The sequence below is a fragment of the Electrona antarctica genome (assembly GCF_951216825.1).
Source record: "Electrona antarctica genome assembly, chromosome: 12".
Lineage (NCBI taxonomy): Eukaryota > Metazoa > Chordata > Actinopteri > Myctophiformes > Myctophidae > Electrona > Electrona antarctica.
This window is the reverse complement of record NC_136793.1, coordinates 37,858,344-37,873,960: the sequence shown is the minus strand read 5'-3', so window position 1 is coordinate 37,873,960 and position 15,617 is coordinate 37,858,344. Positions and strand designations below refer to the sequence as shown.

The following is a 15,617-nucleotide window of genomic DNA, read 5'->3' as shown; positions in this document are numbered from 1 at the left end:
TCCCATTAGGGAAAGACCAGGGCCACACAAACAGACTGGGAGGTAGATCAATCTGGCGCATGAAAGGACTAGGCTCTGTGGGTTGACTCCTGTCCGGGCCCCTCCTATGTCTCACCAGGTCCACTCCTGCTCTCACCAGGTCCAGGACCTGTGCGTTGCACCAGACTCCCAGCACCAGACACTTCTTTCAGGAGTGGTGGATTCTTGAGCCGCAATGGTTCTGCAGGCTCCACCTGGGCAACAGTGGTGCTGCAGGCTCTGCTTGGGGCTTGAATGGCCCTAAAGGCCTCACCGTGGGGTTGTTGGGCTTCCTCCTCACGAAAGTCACTATAAATTGAATACATAAGTAACACTTATTTGAACAAAACAAATATTACAACAGCTTTATCAGCCCATTTTTATACTTCACAATATTACGTGTCATGCAAAGAGAAAACAACAGATTTACAAGCTTATATATAACATGTTGCATCACGATGCATTGTGAGCTTGTAGATGTGTTGTTGTTTTTTCTTTTCCTTTTTTCCTTTTTGGCCTATAAATACAAGCCCATGTGTGACACCAGGTCAGACCCTGGTCTTTGGTACACAGTGTGGACACCAGGTCAGACCCTGGTCTTTGGTAGACAGTGCACCGTATTAACCTAGTCTCCACCAGGGCCTTCCTCCCCCTGCATCACATCCTCTCTGAACTTTACAACTGCTAGTCACTGTCGAGCCCGGTCTCCTGACAAAAGAAAGTATAAGTAACACTGGGGTGCATTGGGTTGAAAATGGCCAGTTATTCATTGACCCCTGAAATCAACTCTTGTCTCCTGATAGCTCAGAATCACTTGAGATCAAATCTCAATGAGGGGCAAGGCATTAAATGTTCTCTGGTGCACCAAAGTGAAAAGAAGCTCAACTGAGTCGAGGCAGACATTTGACATGGGACGGGTGATTGTGTGCTTTAAAGACCTTTTGTGTTTGAGCAGTGGTGTGTGGTAGATGGACGTATTATACCTCTGTGTTTGAGCAGTGGTGTGTGGTAGATGGACGTATTATACCTGTGTTTGAGCAGTGGTGTGTGGTAGATGGACGTATTATACCTGTGTTTGAGCAGTGGTGTGTGGTAGATGGACGTATTATACCTGTGTTTGAGCAGTGGTGTGTGGTAGATGGACGTATTATACCTGTGTTTGAGCAGTGGTGTGTGGTAGATGGACGTATTATACCTGTGTTTGAGCAGTGGTGTGTGGTAGATGGACGTATTATACCTCTGTGTTTGAGCAGTGGTGTGTGGTAGATGGACGTATTATACCTGTGTTTGAGCAGTGGTGTGTGGTAGATGGACGTATTATACCTCTGTGTTTGAGCAGGGGTGTGTGGTAGATGGACGTATTATACCTCTGTGTTTGAGCAGTGATGTGTGGTAGATGGACGTATTATACCTCTCCTTGAGCAGTGATGTGTGGTAGATGGACGTATTATACCTCTCCCCCGGTCTGAAGAGGAAATGTGTCCAGGCATTGAGCCAGATCTGGCAGGATACTGTGTGTGTGTGTGTGTGTGTGTGTGTGTGTGTGTGTGTGTGTGTGTGTGTGTGTGTGTGTGTGTGTGTGTGTGTGTGTGTGTGTGTGTGTGTGTGTGTGTGTGTGTGTGTGTGTGTGTGTGTGTGTGTGTGTGTGTGTGTGTGTGTGTGTGTGTGTGCGTGCGTGCGTGCGTATTGACAGTGTTAATCACACACACACACACACTCTTTCACCCATGCACATACTGTATACAGTTATTACAGTACACATACAAACACACCATTTTTATACAAAGGCTGCAGTGTTGAAGTGTGTCTAGTGCATGAATTGATGGTGAATCCCTTTAATCAGTGTGTCTGTGTTTGGCGCTCACTTGAAATCGTATGTATTAACTCTCTCACACACACACAGACACACACACACACACACACACACACACACACACACAGACAGACAGACAGACAGACAGACAGACAGACAGACAGACAGACAGACAGACAGACAGACAGACAGACAGACAGACAGACAGACAGACAGACAGACAGACAGACAGACAGACAGACAGACAGACAGACAGACAGACAGACGGGAGGGGGGGGGGTTAACATGCACAACAAGCCCACACCTTCGGAAAATGACTCACTCACCACCATCAGCTGTGGAGAGGTGCTACTGTAGCAGTGACAGGCAATTTGTATCCTGCCTTATGTGTCACAACATCACACTCAGCTGTACAGTACAGCATATACGTACGCTCCCTTCAGACACACACAAATAAACAAACACACACTCTATATACAGACAAACCAACAGATGCACACAGATAAGCACACCTACTTGGTCACACACAAATCACCACACTAGAGCTGCAACTGTCGATTGTCTTCTTACCCATTATTCGTATTATCGCATAATCGTGAAGCACGGTTTTCTCCTATTTCACTTTAAAAACAAGTTTGGGTATTTAGTATATAGATATTTATATATTCATTTTTATCAGACATGCCCCCTTCCTATACAAACCCATTGTAACTTCAAACTCCATTTTAACCATGTCAGATTAATCGAAAACACCCGTCCTTGGTTCTGTTCTGGTGACTGATATTGCACATGAGGTTTTTTCGATAACTTTTTTCATTAATTTTAATGTTTTTATTGTATATATTTTTCCCCAAAAAATACATTAATTAAAAAGGTCATTGAAAAAACACGGCCACCCCACGTATTAGCGTGGCAATATCAGTCACCAGAACCAAGCATGAATCTATCATGGTTAAAATGTAGTTTGAATTTGGGGTTTGTATCAAGCAACTTAAAAGCTATCTGGGGTGTTAAATAAGACCAAATTTAGTTTTTTAAAGTGAAATATCTTTTACCTTTAATCCCTATATTAACCGTTGCATCCCTACCACACAAATATACGGAACATACACAAATGCTTCCACACCTGGAACTAGGCAATTGATTTATAGTAGGACATTTTGCAGTTAAAAAATGCATTTTCTTCACACAACTTGACACAACTTCCGTCCTCAGTAAGTGAGAAACAGCCCTTTCCCCATGAGCCTTCACTCCCTCAGTTCTCCTTCACCAATTAGTACTTGCATTCTTCCAAAGAAAGAAGGAACCATCGACCCCAGAGAGCAGTTACGGAGCTGGGAATTAAAACCATTTAATTACAGCTTATCGTCACTTTGGAAGCCCTCAATTAGGCGCCGGCGAAAAAGAATTAAGATGTTTAGCAGGAAAATGGCTCACCATGTTGGCGCCTAACATTCCATTTGGTCACCACAGTGGAGTCTATACATTATACTGGCTGGCGCGAAGGAATTCTCAAATGTTGTATGTGTGGGTGAGCATGTGAATGTTTGAGGGAGACATGAAGTAACTCTTCTCTCCATAAGTGTCTGTATTACTAGTTTAACTTGTAAAGTTAAGTAAGAACACATTTTAATAACACATTTTTTCTGATGGATTGGTTTCAGAACACACAACTATGAGCTCTCTGGTACGCCCAGTCATTTCACTGCAGCTTTTCTTGAACAGCAAGGGGTTAAGTTTCTTGCTTAAAGGCGCTTTGGGCTGTGTTATCAGCTTGCCCGGCATTGCCAAGCAGGGTTATTGCTCTGACAACGTGTTGATCAGTGTGATTCCAGGCTGGGTTATCGTGTGGGTGAAATAGGTTCTCTGTCTCCGTCTTATCTCCCCATCCCTTGCTCCCTCTCCCTCTGTCTCCGTCTCTGCCTCAAATGGGCAACTTTGAATGTTATTTATGTACAGTTGGGTGCCAGCGATATTGTCCCTTATCATTTGACCCATTTAGGCCTGACCTCAACATTTTTAAAAATCCTTCTAAATCCTCCAGTTTTCTGAAATAAATATTTTCACGATTTTTCAAAAATAGCAGACCTACAAGCTCGTAGCGCGCCACTCGGTGGCGCGCTATGAGCTTGTAGATCTGCTATTTTTCAATAGCTAAATTATAACATAATGTTTAAAACACCAAAAGGGGTTCCCGCCCAAAATGGGTTAACTGTCCTTTTGCGCAGATCACGCAAACCTCAGCAAAAAGAAAAGGACAATATCGATGGCCTCCAACTTTAGTAGATTGTCAAAACCAGACAAGTTGAGTCTGAACCATGACACATGCCATGTGGCATGGCCATATGACACATGACACATATTGCTTGCACATGTCCTGTCAAACTTGACACACACATCACATCACTGACACTGACGAGATAAACAGTAACACCACGTCTCGTCCCATAAAGAACATGTTAATTCACTGATTTTAATAACGCTCTTGTCTTTGATACTTTTAATGTAACAAGCTAGCTACAAGTAACTAGCTTGTTAAAAACCACAGAATCCTTTTGCATAGAGGGTGGCAAAAAATGCAAGTGCATTCGGGTGGGTGGGTCCCTTGGGACTGGGGGCTCCGGGATAGTCGTGCCCCCTACTCCCACCGTGGTTTGATTTGAATATGTAGATTTCACTACACCAGCAGATTTAACTAATTAGCTCACCTTTCATCAGAGGAGGTGGGGACATACAGTACACCCTTGGATCTCCATGTACCACTGGGCCGTCGCCACCTTGTGATTGATGTGATTCTGTTTCTCCTCCACCATGGTTGGTGTGCAACTCCACCCACTCCCTCTTTCATTCCATATGTCACTTTCTTGCTCTCTATGACTTTCTCACCTGTCCTTTCTCTCTGTCTCTCTCTATGATGTGTGCGCAACTTAATTTATCAAGCCCCCCCATCTCATTCCCACAGTGTGTTTCTGTGTATACCGTATTGTACATCCCCAAGGTGTGTGGGTCTCATTATTTGTGTCGCTGTGTGTGCGTGGCTGCGTGCACGTGTGCGTGCATGCGTGACCCCTGGATGTGGCTGAGCAGGTGCGTTGGTCACCAAAGAAAAGCAGCGCCTTTAGAGGTTGTCTTTAAGACGCCCCTGTGGTCTGGCCCAGTTCAAAAGCTGCTATTAATCACACTGACAGCCACACACAGACACACACACACACACACACACGCGCTCATCTCTTAATGGAGCCAGGGGTTATGTCTCATTCTAATCCACTTGTCTCCACGGGGACCAAACCAGGGAAGCGATCTGACGTTAGACTGCCCTCCTCCTACCGGTCGTTCACCCCCCTGCCCCAAGTGAAGGATAGCGCCAGAGGTTTTCATTGGGAGCTAAAAGGTTTAATATCATTAGATCTCCCCCTCTATCAGGGCAGAGGAAAGCTCGCCTGGGGTAATAGAAACGAGACCCCCGCAGTGAGTCACAACCCGTGTGCTAATTGACTGAAAACAAACAGACGCGAGGGCAGATAATGACCATCTAAACACAATTACAGAGTCAAAGAGACATTATACAAACGAGAGAAAGAAAGAGAAAAACAACTGCTTCGTCTTTTTTATTCATGTATTTATTTATTTTACATTCTCTCTGTGAAACAAGTCTCCCACGCATCATAAAACAATTATTGACCATAAATAAAAAGTCTGAGTGAATCTGTTCGACAGGCAACGGGGGGGACAGCTAGTGGAAGAGCTGTAGAGCTTTGAGGAGACGTTGCATGTGTGTGTGATGTGATCTAACTGAATCATCTCATTCCAACCACTAATGATGCTCAGTTTGTCTCCTTTTATGGGCAGTGTCAAGGAAAGAGCGTAATTAAGGCCCAAACATGGCCCGGATTGAGGAAGGATAGAAGTATATTTGATTGGACTGTGTACAGTTTACAGTATAGTATAATCAGGGTATAGTATAAGGCGCTGTGTCTGTCCATGTCCCTTTGTCTATCTATCCAATTATATATCATTTTATTTTCTGACTGTAATAGACTATAGATAGATATGCAATCAATCTATGAATGTTTGTCTCCCTGTGTATTTGTCCTTCATTTGTCAACAAAGAGGCACAGCCTCCACCCCCCCACACACACACACACTCATTCACTCCGAGATGGACAGGCAGAATATTTAGCGGCCCCATTAGTATGAGCAGAGTGATGTGGCATAATCAGCCTGTGAGCATGGCGTCTGTCGATGGAGACGACAGCCCCTTTCACATCCTGTGAATCTCGCTGTCCCTGCTCACACAATGGACACAATTTACATGCAAATCCTGGCATTCGCATCACTCTGCAACCTCGCAGCACTGGGTCAGTTTACCAAAGCCCTGCCACCTCATCGGTCTGATCGAAATGAGCCCCTGATCTGCACTACTGTTTGCCTGCCTGCGTGCGTGCGTGCGTGCGTGCGTGCGTGCGTGCGTGCGTGCGTGCGTGCGTGCGTGCGTGCGTGCGTGTAAACTGTAAAGGGTGTCAGAGAGAGAGAGATGGAAAGTGAGAAAGACAGAATGACAGAGAATCAGACAATGGAGGATGGGGGAAAGAAGAAAGAAAAACGTGGGTGAAAGAGAGATTGCTTATATAAATTCACTCCAGATGCAGACAGAGAGAATAGATAGACATACTGTAGAGATGACGGACAGTGTGTGTGAGTGTATGTGATTGTGTCCTGTCTATTAGATGGTTTATTTCTGTCTGCCATTTCCATGTCAGATCCAATAACCCACAGCAACTCAAACCACAGACACACTCTGACTTGGTTTATTTAGATCAGCTGGTGCATTGGGAAGTGTACTAACTATAGCACACACAATTTGTGTGTACACACAATTTGTGTGTGCCATACCTCGAGAATACTAGATTTGTGTGACACATATCTAGTATTCTCTAGTTCATTTTTGTATTTTTTTTATCCAGAACTTGTTGCAATTCTCCTGGGATGTCCGTGCGTCTTCTTGCATTGCTAGTGGTGGGGCCCCATCTCTTGTTACTGTGGTAACAGACCTGGTAATTGTCTTCCCACATGTTCTAGACTAGAGCCTTCAAGGGATGGTGTTAGTAGCATGACATAGAAAGGGTATTCCCATTTGAATACGTTAAAACAAAAGTGGAAAAACCCTTCTGCTCTCAATACTTTTATTTAGCCATTTATAACTCTGTGTGCAAATGGCCAAATGGATGCTTAGGGGTCGTTTGGTTCCTTTTGTACGCTCAAAGAGTTAAGTCAACACTTAGGAATGTGTGGGTCTTGAGATATGTGGGTTAAAGATACCACTGTGCTAACTGTATTGGACACATTTATCTGACTCTCCTATTGTAAGTAAGTTACAAGTTAGAGCTTTGCTCATGTATACATAATGACTACAGTATAGCTCCCATTTTTTTGAAGGGCACCTGTTGAATAGCTTAATATCTCTATGGTCTGAGAGCTATTCTTGCCTTGATACCTAAACCTTAACTCAGCTATTCGGTACACCACAGAGGCTCTGAGCTTGGCTTAACTTTCATTGCAGCTGCCTTACAGTACAGTACAGTACAGTACAGTACAGTACAGTACAGTACAGTACAGTACAGTACAGTACAGTACAGTACAGTACAGTACAGTACAGTACAGTCCCCAGAGCTTTTCTTTGCTGTGGTCAGGACCTCACTCCGTCTATATTCATCTCGTTCCATGCATCTGAACAGGGGATTTAGTAAGTGTATCATGTTACCTTGCTCATGACTGGAAGTTTTTCTGTAGTTCATTTCACATCGATTTCCCCACCGCTAAGTTTTTACTGGGAAGCTTGTGTGAAATAAAAAAGAACTTTATGAAATATTTAAATAAATATATACATAAATAAATATAACCCTATACTCCAATTCCCAAGCAGAGAAGGCATACAGTCAGTAAGACCCCCGCACACACATGCACACACACGCAAACGTGCACACGCAGTCACGCGCGCACGCTCGCATTCAACACACACACACACACACACACACACACACACACACACACACACACACACACACACACACACACACACACAACCCACATATCTGAGTGTCTAGGAACTTAAGGAGAAAAACACATCATTAACATGACGCTCATTAAAATTAAAACACACACATACCGGAGTTCCCTGCCAACCACCGTTTCTTGCCACCAAAACACCAGCCATGCATCAAAGCTAGAGTTCAGCCCAGATGGGTTATGCAACTATCATAAACAAACCTCAGGCTAGTGGGTGGAGGGATGATGAGATGATAAAGGCTTTGAGTAAGCGTGCGACCCTAATTAGATCTCCTTCTCCCCACTTCCTGTCTTTGCCCATCGTTAATTCTCCATCCCACTGTCACTTCAGTGGAGAGAACTAAGGGAAAAGATTTGGTGCAAAGAAGTTGACATAAAAACAAATCTCTGCATGTTACCAGCTTCATCCTTGCAATAGGCCCTATGGTGTACTGTAACTGCAAAAAAGTCTTCTCCTGTGACTAAAGAGCCTGGAGTTAAGGAAATAGCCCACACAGTACTTGGAGCCAGCACTGCAGCAATACATGATCTGTCATTGTGCTTGAGAGCATATATTATTGCCCACAGAGACTTAATAAAGTTTTCCTTTGGTACAGAGAGTGCTGTGTAGATCATAGCCTTGAGAGGCTTTGGGGGGAACTGTGACTTCGGCAACGAGGGAACACACCAATCACAGACCCTTGCAACCCAGCTCTCAAGAGATCAGCACTTATTTCCGTCACAGAAAATTGACTAGAGCTCAGTAGTGTGCCGCTCGCGCTAACAGTGCTAATGCTAATTAGGTTCATGCTGGCATGAGAAATCCCAGGGAGACAGTCATTAGCATTTTAGCATTTATATATGCTAGTCTTTATATCCATTCTTTGATCCTGTGAGCAAAGTGAACACCAGGGGCACGTGTGACAAGCTCTGGGAGGGCTCTCTCTGGTGTTTGGTCGGGTGGCACTGTTGTTGCCTGGGGTAGATGGGGTGGAGTGGGACGATAGTGACTCATGTCGCTTGTTGCTCTTGGTTTTGTGGACTTGGTTTTGTGGACCCTTGTGTCTTTGTCTCTGCACTCTCTGTCTGTTTTTTCCCTCATTTCTCTCTGCAATCTCGTTCTGCGTCACTTTTTCTTTCCTCAAGCCCTTTGTCAAATTTCCCTCATCACTGTTAATAAATGCAAAAGAGACACATTGTCATTGGCAGCTGACAGTTGAGTGGATTAACAATGCATTTGTGCCTGTTTTTCTTATCTACATGGGGCTGCTTTGCCACGACAGGCTGTCTGACAAAGCTCTTAATAACAAAGCAGAGCTGTGCAGAGCCCTGTCTCTGTCTCTGTCCTCTCCTCCATGTCCTCTCTCCTTTTCTTAGTTATCCACATCCTATGCTTTCCTCTGTTTCCCCCTGTTAGTCATTCTTTCTCTCACCTCACTTGGTATTAAAATCTTTTCTCACTCTCAAAGTCATCTACCCTCACAGGATTCATTCTTCTCTGAGACAAGTCTAAATCTATTCCCCTTGTCCATCACTCTCTCTTTCTCCTTACTGCCCTCACATGTCTACTCTGCTCGTCTTTTTCACAAGGCCGTTTCATCTCCCTGTGTCTCTCCAGCGCCTCATTGCCATCTCTCCTCACTTATTCCTTTACAGTGCTTGTCTCCTCCTTCCGAAGGCTACTTCAATGTCCTTACATCTCATTTCTCTTTCCTTTTCATCTTTCTTCCATCCAGAGGCTACCCAGACGACCCCATCGAGGCTGAGCTGATTGACGACCGTCACCACCCCTATATCCATGGCGTGTACTCTGCCCCACTGGCCCAGCCCGAGCGGGGCAGCATGGCCAGTCTGGACCGAATGGCGGGCCGCCGCTCGCCGTCCATCGACAGCATCCGCAAGGATCCGCGCTGGCGTGACCCCGACCTGCCTGAGGTCATCGCCATGCTGGGGCACCCCATCGACCCGGTCAAGTCCAACGCGGCCGCCTACCTACAGCACCTCTGCTACGAGAACGACAAGATCAAGAAGGACGTGCGGCAGCTGAAGGGCATTCCCGTGCTGGTGACGCTCCTGGACCACCCCAAGGCCGAGGTGCACCGCAAGGCCTGTGGTGCACTGCGCAACATCTCCTACGGCCGCGACCACGACAACAAGGTGGCCATCAAGAACTGTGACGGCATCCCGGCCCTCGTCCGCCTGCTCAGGAAGACCAGAGACATGGAGGTCCGAGAGCTCATCACTGGTAAGACATGTTGGCTTTCGTTGATGGTTTTAGTGTTTCAGGGTTGTCACTTCTCTTGTCACTTTTTCTTTACTTGACAGATAAAGATAAGAGGGTTGGAGATTGGATTCTTGGAGTCAGACAGTACACAGGTCTTAGTATTCTTTCTTTATTGGAAGTCAGTGAAGTCAGTGATAGTGAGATCAAAGTTCTGGAGGGAGGATATATACTGTATATATGTACAGTACAGATATATACAGTATACTGTATATATGGGGGTATATACAGGGGTATATGCTGCAAATAGAGGGTTTTACACAACGTAAACATTACACAACTGCTATGGCTGCTGCGAACCATACCCAGTCCACACAGGATTCCTCTTTTCATGAAGGTATTAAAGCCCCACTTTGGCACTTTGATATCTGATACAGACCCAACTGATCTAGTACCAGTGTTAGGATGCCTGGCGTAATAACTTACCACTCACTGATCTTTACACTGACCAATGTGTTCTATGTTGGAACATATAAAGCTGGAGGCAATGAGTGCATGCTCTGCATAGTAATCTAAGGCAGGGGGAATGGCACTGACTCTCTTATGTAATGATTGTCCTGTCAATGACATACATTTTCACCATGCCATTTTCAAAATGCTGTAACTGTCTCATGCTGAGATATGTTCTATTTTGCAACTAAATTGATAACAGTAGATAATTGTGATATATCCTGAAATTTGATTCCAAATTTCAGGTATTAGGAAAAAAAAGGAATGATTTGAATGCCCTGCTTCAGTCAGTGTACTGTAGATCAAGTTTCACTTAATTGTCATGTTAACCATGGTCACAACTCAGGAACTTTGATTTGTGTGTTGCTGAATGCTGGCTGTTTGTACTAAATAAGTGTAAAGCCAACCAGAAACATTTTGCTTAGTCACAGTACATGCCAATTCACAAACATAACCAAGGATGTCTGATGTCTGGATCAGCAGACAAGAAAACAACGCAATGCAACAATATGTTACAATGCATTGCAGAACAATTGTAGATGGTTGTTACTTTATTTCAAGTATAGCAAATATTGATCAAGCATTAAGTACTAAGTAGTAAGTTCAAGTATTGCAAAGTTCTATACAGTGACTAGTGCGTTAGGATTCAAGCATAGAGGACATGACAATACAAAGCAAATGTGTATCCATGACCTGACATGTCAGCTGAGGAATATAATAGTGTATGTGTAACTCTGTTCGTGACCGTTCTGCTAATCCTGTACACGATTAGTCTCACCTAACACAAATGGTCTGGTATGCAGGCCATCTGAGAAGGCTCTTTATTTTCAATGCAGAACATGCGAACATGCGAAAGTGAGAACAGCTTTTGAAAGTGAGATACTTTGAAGAAGCCGCCATGTCAAAGGCATGCGTACTGCATACCCGTTCAGAGGAGTCAAATAAATAGAGGACTAATTGAAAGTTTTCAGGCTGGATGACATTATCCTGACAACATCCAACATTAGACCACCTAATCCACGTAGGTGGTTGGCTGGTCGCACTCATGCATATGTGCGTGCACACGTGTGTCTATGTGAAATTTTGCAAATGCATGCATTCTCATGCTGTAGGTTCATGTGTGCTGGTGATCATGCACATATGTATGTATGTGCTTACGTAGATATGTGTATGTTAGATGTCGTGCTGCAGGATGACTGTGCCGCAGCACAAATGATTGCCTTTACAGCATCGCAGCTAAAAATAACCCTGCACCACAAGACAAGGAGGACAGGATAGAGTAGAGAATACTATCTAATACTCTCTCTCTCTCTCTCTCTCTCTCTCTCTCTCTCTCTCTCTCTCTTCTGTCTGTTTGTCTGTTTCCACTATGCTCCCCTGCCCCACCCCACTTTCTGACTTTCCGACTTCTTTGATTTTGTCCGCTATCACTCATTTTTCTCTTTCCTTTATCACTTTCGTCTTTCCTTCCTTCTCCTTGTCTTAACCTCTTTTCCCATTGGGAACCTTCACTTTCTCGGACTTCCTCTCTCTCTCTCTCTCTCTCTCTCTCTCTCTCTCTCTCTCTCTCTCTCTCTCTCAGCATCCACCCTCTCCAGCATTCTCCCCTATTTCCATTCTCCTTTCTACCAACACGTCTGCTTTTTCTCATTATAACCCTCCCTTTTCCCTCCTTCTTTTCCTCCTTTGTCCTTCTCCGATCATCCCATGCCCCTCATTTGCACTTATACTTCTTCATTTGCTCTTTGTTTTTAAATTCAAGTCATTCTTCCTTGTCTGTTGAGCTTCTTCGGTTCCATCACTTTGTCCCTCCCTCACAATCTTATTATTCCTCCCCTCTTTCTCCATCCCTCCCTCCCTTTTCTCACCACTCCCTCCATCCCTCCCTCTCCTTCTATCCTCATTCTTCCTCCCTCTCTCGTGGTGAAGCCTCAGTGAAAGTCACAATGTGAGCTCAGTTTTCAGGTCCAGCTCTACAGGGCCAACGCTGCCTGTGTTTTTCTACAATTAAATATAATTGGAGGGTTTTTAAAAATAGAACCTCCCTTGCCCTTTTCTCCCCTCCTAGTCCGCACCACATGTGTTTTAAGACTTTGCCTGCAAGAGCTCGCACTGTCCCTAAAAAAAGACCACAACAAGCCCCCTCTTTCTGCAGGAGGAAAGGGCTGACGTGGAAGCAAATGAAAATGGTTTCATTATCCAGTGCGTGCGTGCGTGCGTGCGTGCGTGCGTGCGTGCGTGCGTGCGTGCGTGCGTGAGTGAGTGCGTTCACACATAATGTAAGAAAGCTTAGAAGACACAGATGTATGCACGTTCACACACATACTGTACATGCATTTGTATGTGCACGCACACGCACACACACACACACACACACACACACACACACACACACACACACACACACACACACAGGCACGTGCAAGTCACTGATGAACGCACGCACACACACACACAGACCTTCACACACATACACCAGTGTTGGGCTTGTTACTGAGAAAATTAAATATATTCCTCTGTACTCATTACTCATTTTCAAAGTAATGACCACTACAAAGTAACAAATTGGACAGTGGAGATTGCATTGGTCAATGCAATCTCCTCTGTGCAGCCGAGCAATACATTTTATGCTTTTTCCTTTACCAAAGAACCTTTTTCTGTAGCCTTAAGTTAAACTAAGGACACAAAATGTGCAGTTCTTTTCATCAGTAATGCTATTCATGATGTGTGAGAGGAGCTCTCTACTATTGTTGTCCTTTAATGTAGTGAATCACTACAGAATAGCTTGCTTGGCCTGTAGGTATACAAAAATAATTGTGTCTACTTACCCGATTTTGCCATTTCAATACAATGAAGTGACGATAAGAATATCCATAACAAATTATTAAACTACTTGTGTAGCTTTAATACATGTCTCAGGTGTCAAGGCAGTATGTTCCTGAACTCATTTCCACTAGGATTTTGCTGATTATGAAATGGATAGTTCCTGACTGTCCTTGATTATGATCGGAAGAGATTCGTTCAAAGCCGTTGTAAATGTTCTATAAACACACCTGTGTGATCAGTATCACTGCACCGGATGAATTGTTTCAAAATGTTCAATTTTGTTGTGAATTGTAATAATAATAATAATAATAAATATTAATAATATTATTAGGCAATAAATAGACCATGCAGTTGTTCAATAACAAGGAATTTCATAATGTCTGAATGTAAACGTTGCATTTTCATAGCAAAAACGTTATTATTAAAATCTGTTTCAATTTGAATGTGTCAATGTTTTTTATGTAGCTATTATGTGATAACCTTTCATATAAAAGCAATAAGCCATGCAAAGGCCGTGGTGTGTAGTGATTTTAGAACAGCTATGGCCTGGGGGTTTGGGGCATTCCGCTCTGTGTTGTGCCTAACAACACCCCTTAGCCATTCTAAAATCACTGTAAACCACAGCCTCTTGGGACTTATTATTGCTTTAATAAACCATGGTCAAAAGTCAAACAACACATACAGTTGGAGGCCATCGATATTGTCCTTTTCTTTTTGCTGAGGTTTGCGTGATCTGCGCAAAAGGACAGTTAACCCATTTTGGGCGGGAACCCCTTTTGGTGTTTTAAACATTGTTATAATTTAGCTATTGAAAAATAGCAGATCTACAAGCTCATAGCGCGCCACCGAGTGGCGCGCTACGAGCTTGTAGGTCTGCTATTTTTGAAAAATCGTGAAAATATTTATTTCAGAAAACTGGAGGATTTAAAAGGATTTTTTAAAATTTTGAGGTCAGGCCTAAATGGGTCAAATGATAAGGGACAATATTGGTGGCACCCAACTGTACAGTACAGCAATCCAACGTCATTGATGATGCTCATGCTCCTTCCAGTGGTTGTGAACCACTTGTTTCAACTTCATTCATTAGGCTACTGCATGTTCTGTAAACAAGGATAATATTATGATATTGTTAAATAATAATTAGGGATGTTCGAAATAGACTTTATTGCCGATATCTGATATTCCGATATTGTCCAACTCCTAATTTCCGATAGCGATATCAACCGACAATGATATATTCAGGGGAAAATAAAATAGCTATAATATCAATATATTATCTAATAAATCTAATATAATACAGTGATGTTTGTGTTGGTTTTCAATGAAGTGAATACCGGGACTCACTGGTGGTCATTTGAATGAGTCCCACTAGATTAGACCTTGTCCTATTTGACAGTGCAGAAGCATAATTACCTTAACGGCAACGCCTATAACATTAACGAGCGTCAACGGACGCCAGCTGGACACAGACACATCTGCCCTAATTCCTGCTGTAATTTGAAAGTGACTTGAAAGTGAATATTATGATGGAATATGGATAAGGATTACTGTGATTATGGTATGCTCACATTTCATATCACACAAACCATCTATAAAAAAAACCAAAAAACAAAACTATTCTGATATTTTCCGATATTATATTTCCGCTAATATCGTCCGATACAATCGGGAGACTGATAATGCCGCACATTATTATTTTTTATAAATAAAGAAATGGGTGGATAAGTGATATCACGGCTAAGAGGAGTAAAATGTCACCAATTGGGGACTTTCAGTATAGTAATGTGTGGTCTAGGTGAGGGCTGATTGCGCTTCCAATAAACAGAGAGAACAAAGTTCATGTTATATTATTTTCTGTCATTCACACACACACGCGCTCACACAAGGCGCACGCACACATTCTCACTTGTTGTACACACTCCAGGCTGGCATCTTTGTACCCGTTGGAGCCCTGCTGGTCAGCCTGGGGCTGTTGATGCCCTGCAGACATTCCTGTCTGGAATCACATCATTAAAGACCGACTGAAAAGAGAGGGTTTTTTTCCCCACATTTTTTAAGTCCTTAAAACAGAAACCTAACCGTAACCCTAACCTCAGTAAAACTATATCCAATGGGTGTAGGTAAACTTGCTCAAAGGTTTAAGCATTTGACCTCCAGTAACCTCAGAGACTACATCTAAATATA

General features: G+C 43.5%; 1 protein-coding gene across 9 annotated transcripts in view; it reads left to right on the top strand.

The window, feature by feature from the left end:
- arvcfb (ARVCF delta catenin family member b) overlaps nt 1-15,617 on the top strand; it is a 288,700-nt gene that overhangs the window by 195,613 nt on the left and 77,470 nt on the right. For all 9 annotated transcript variants that reach the window (XM_079516206.1, XM_079516202.1, XM_079516207.1 and 6 more), the window contains one exon: nt 9,613-10,121. In XM_079516206.1, coding sequence (XP_079372332.1) covers nt 9,613-10,121 — 509 coding nt within the window. The remainder of the gene's footprint in view (nt 1-9,612; nt 10,122-15,617) is intronic.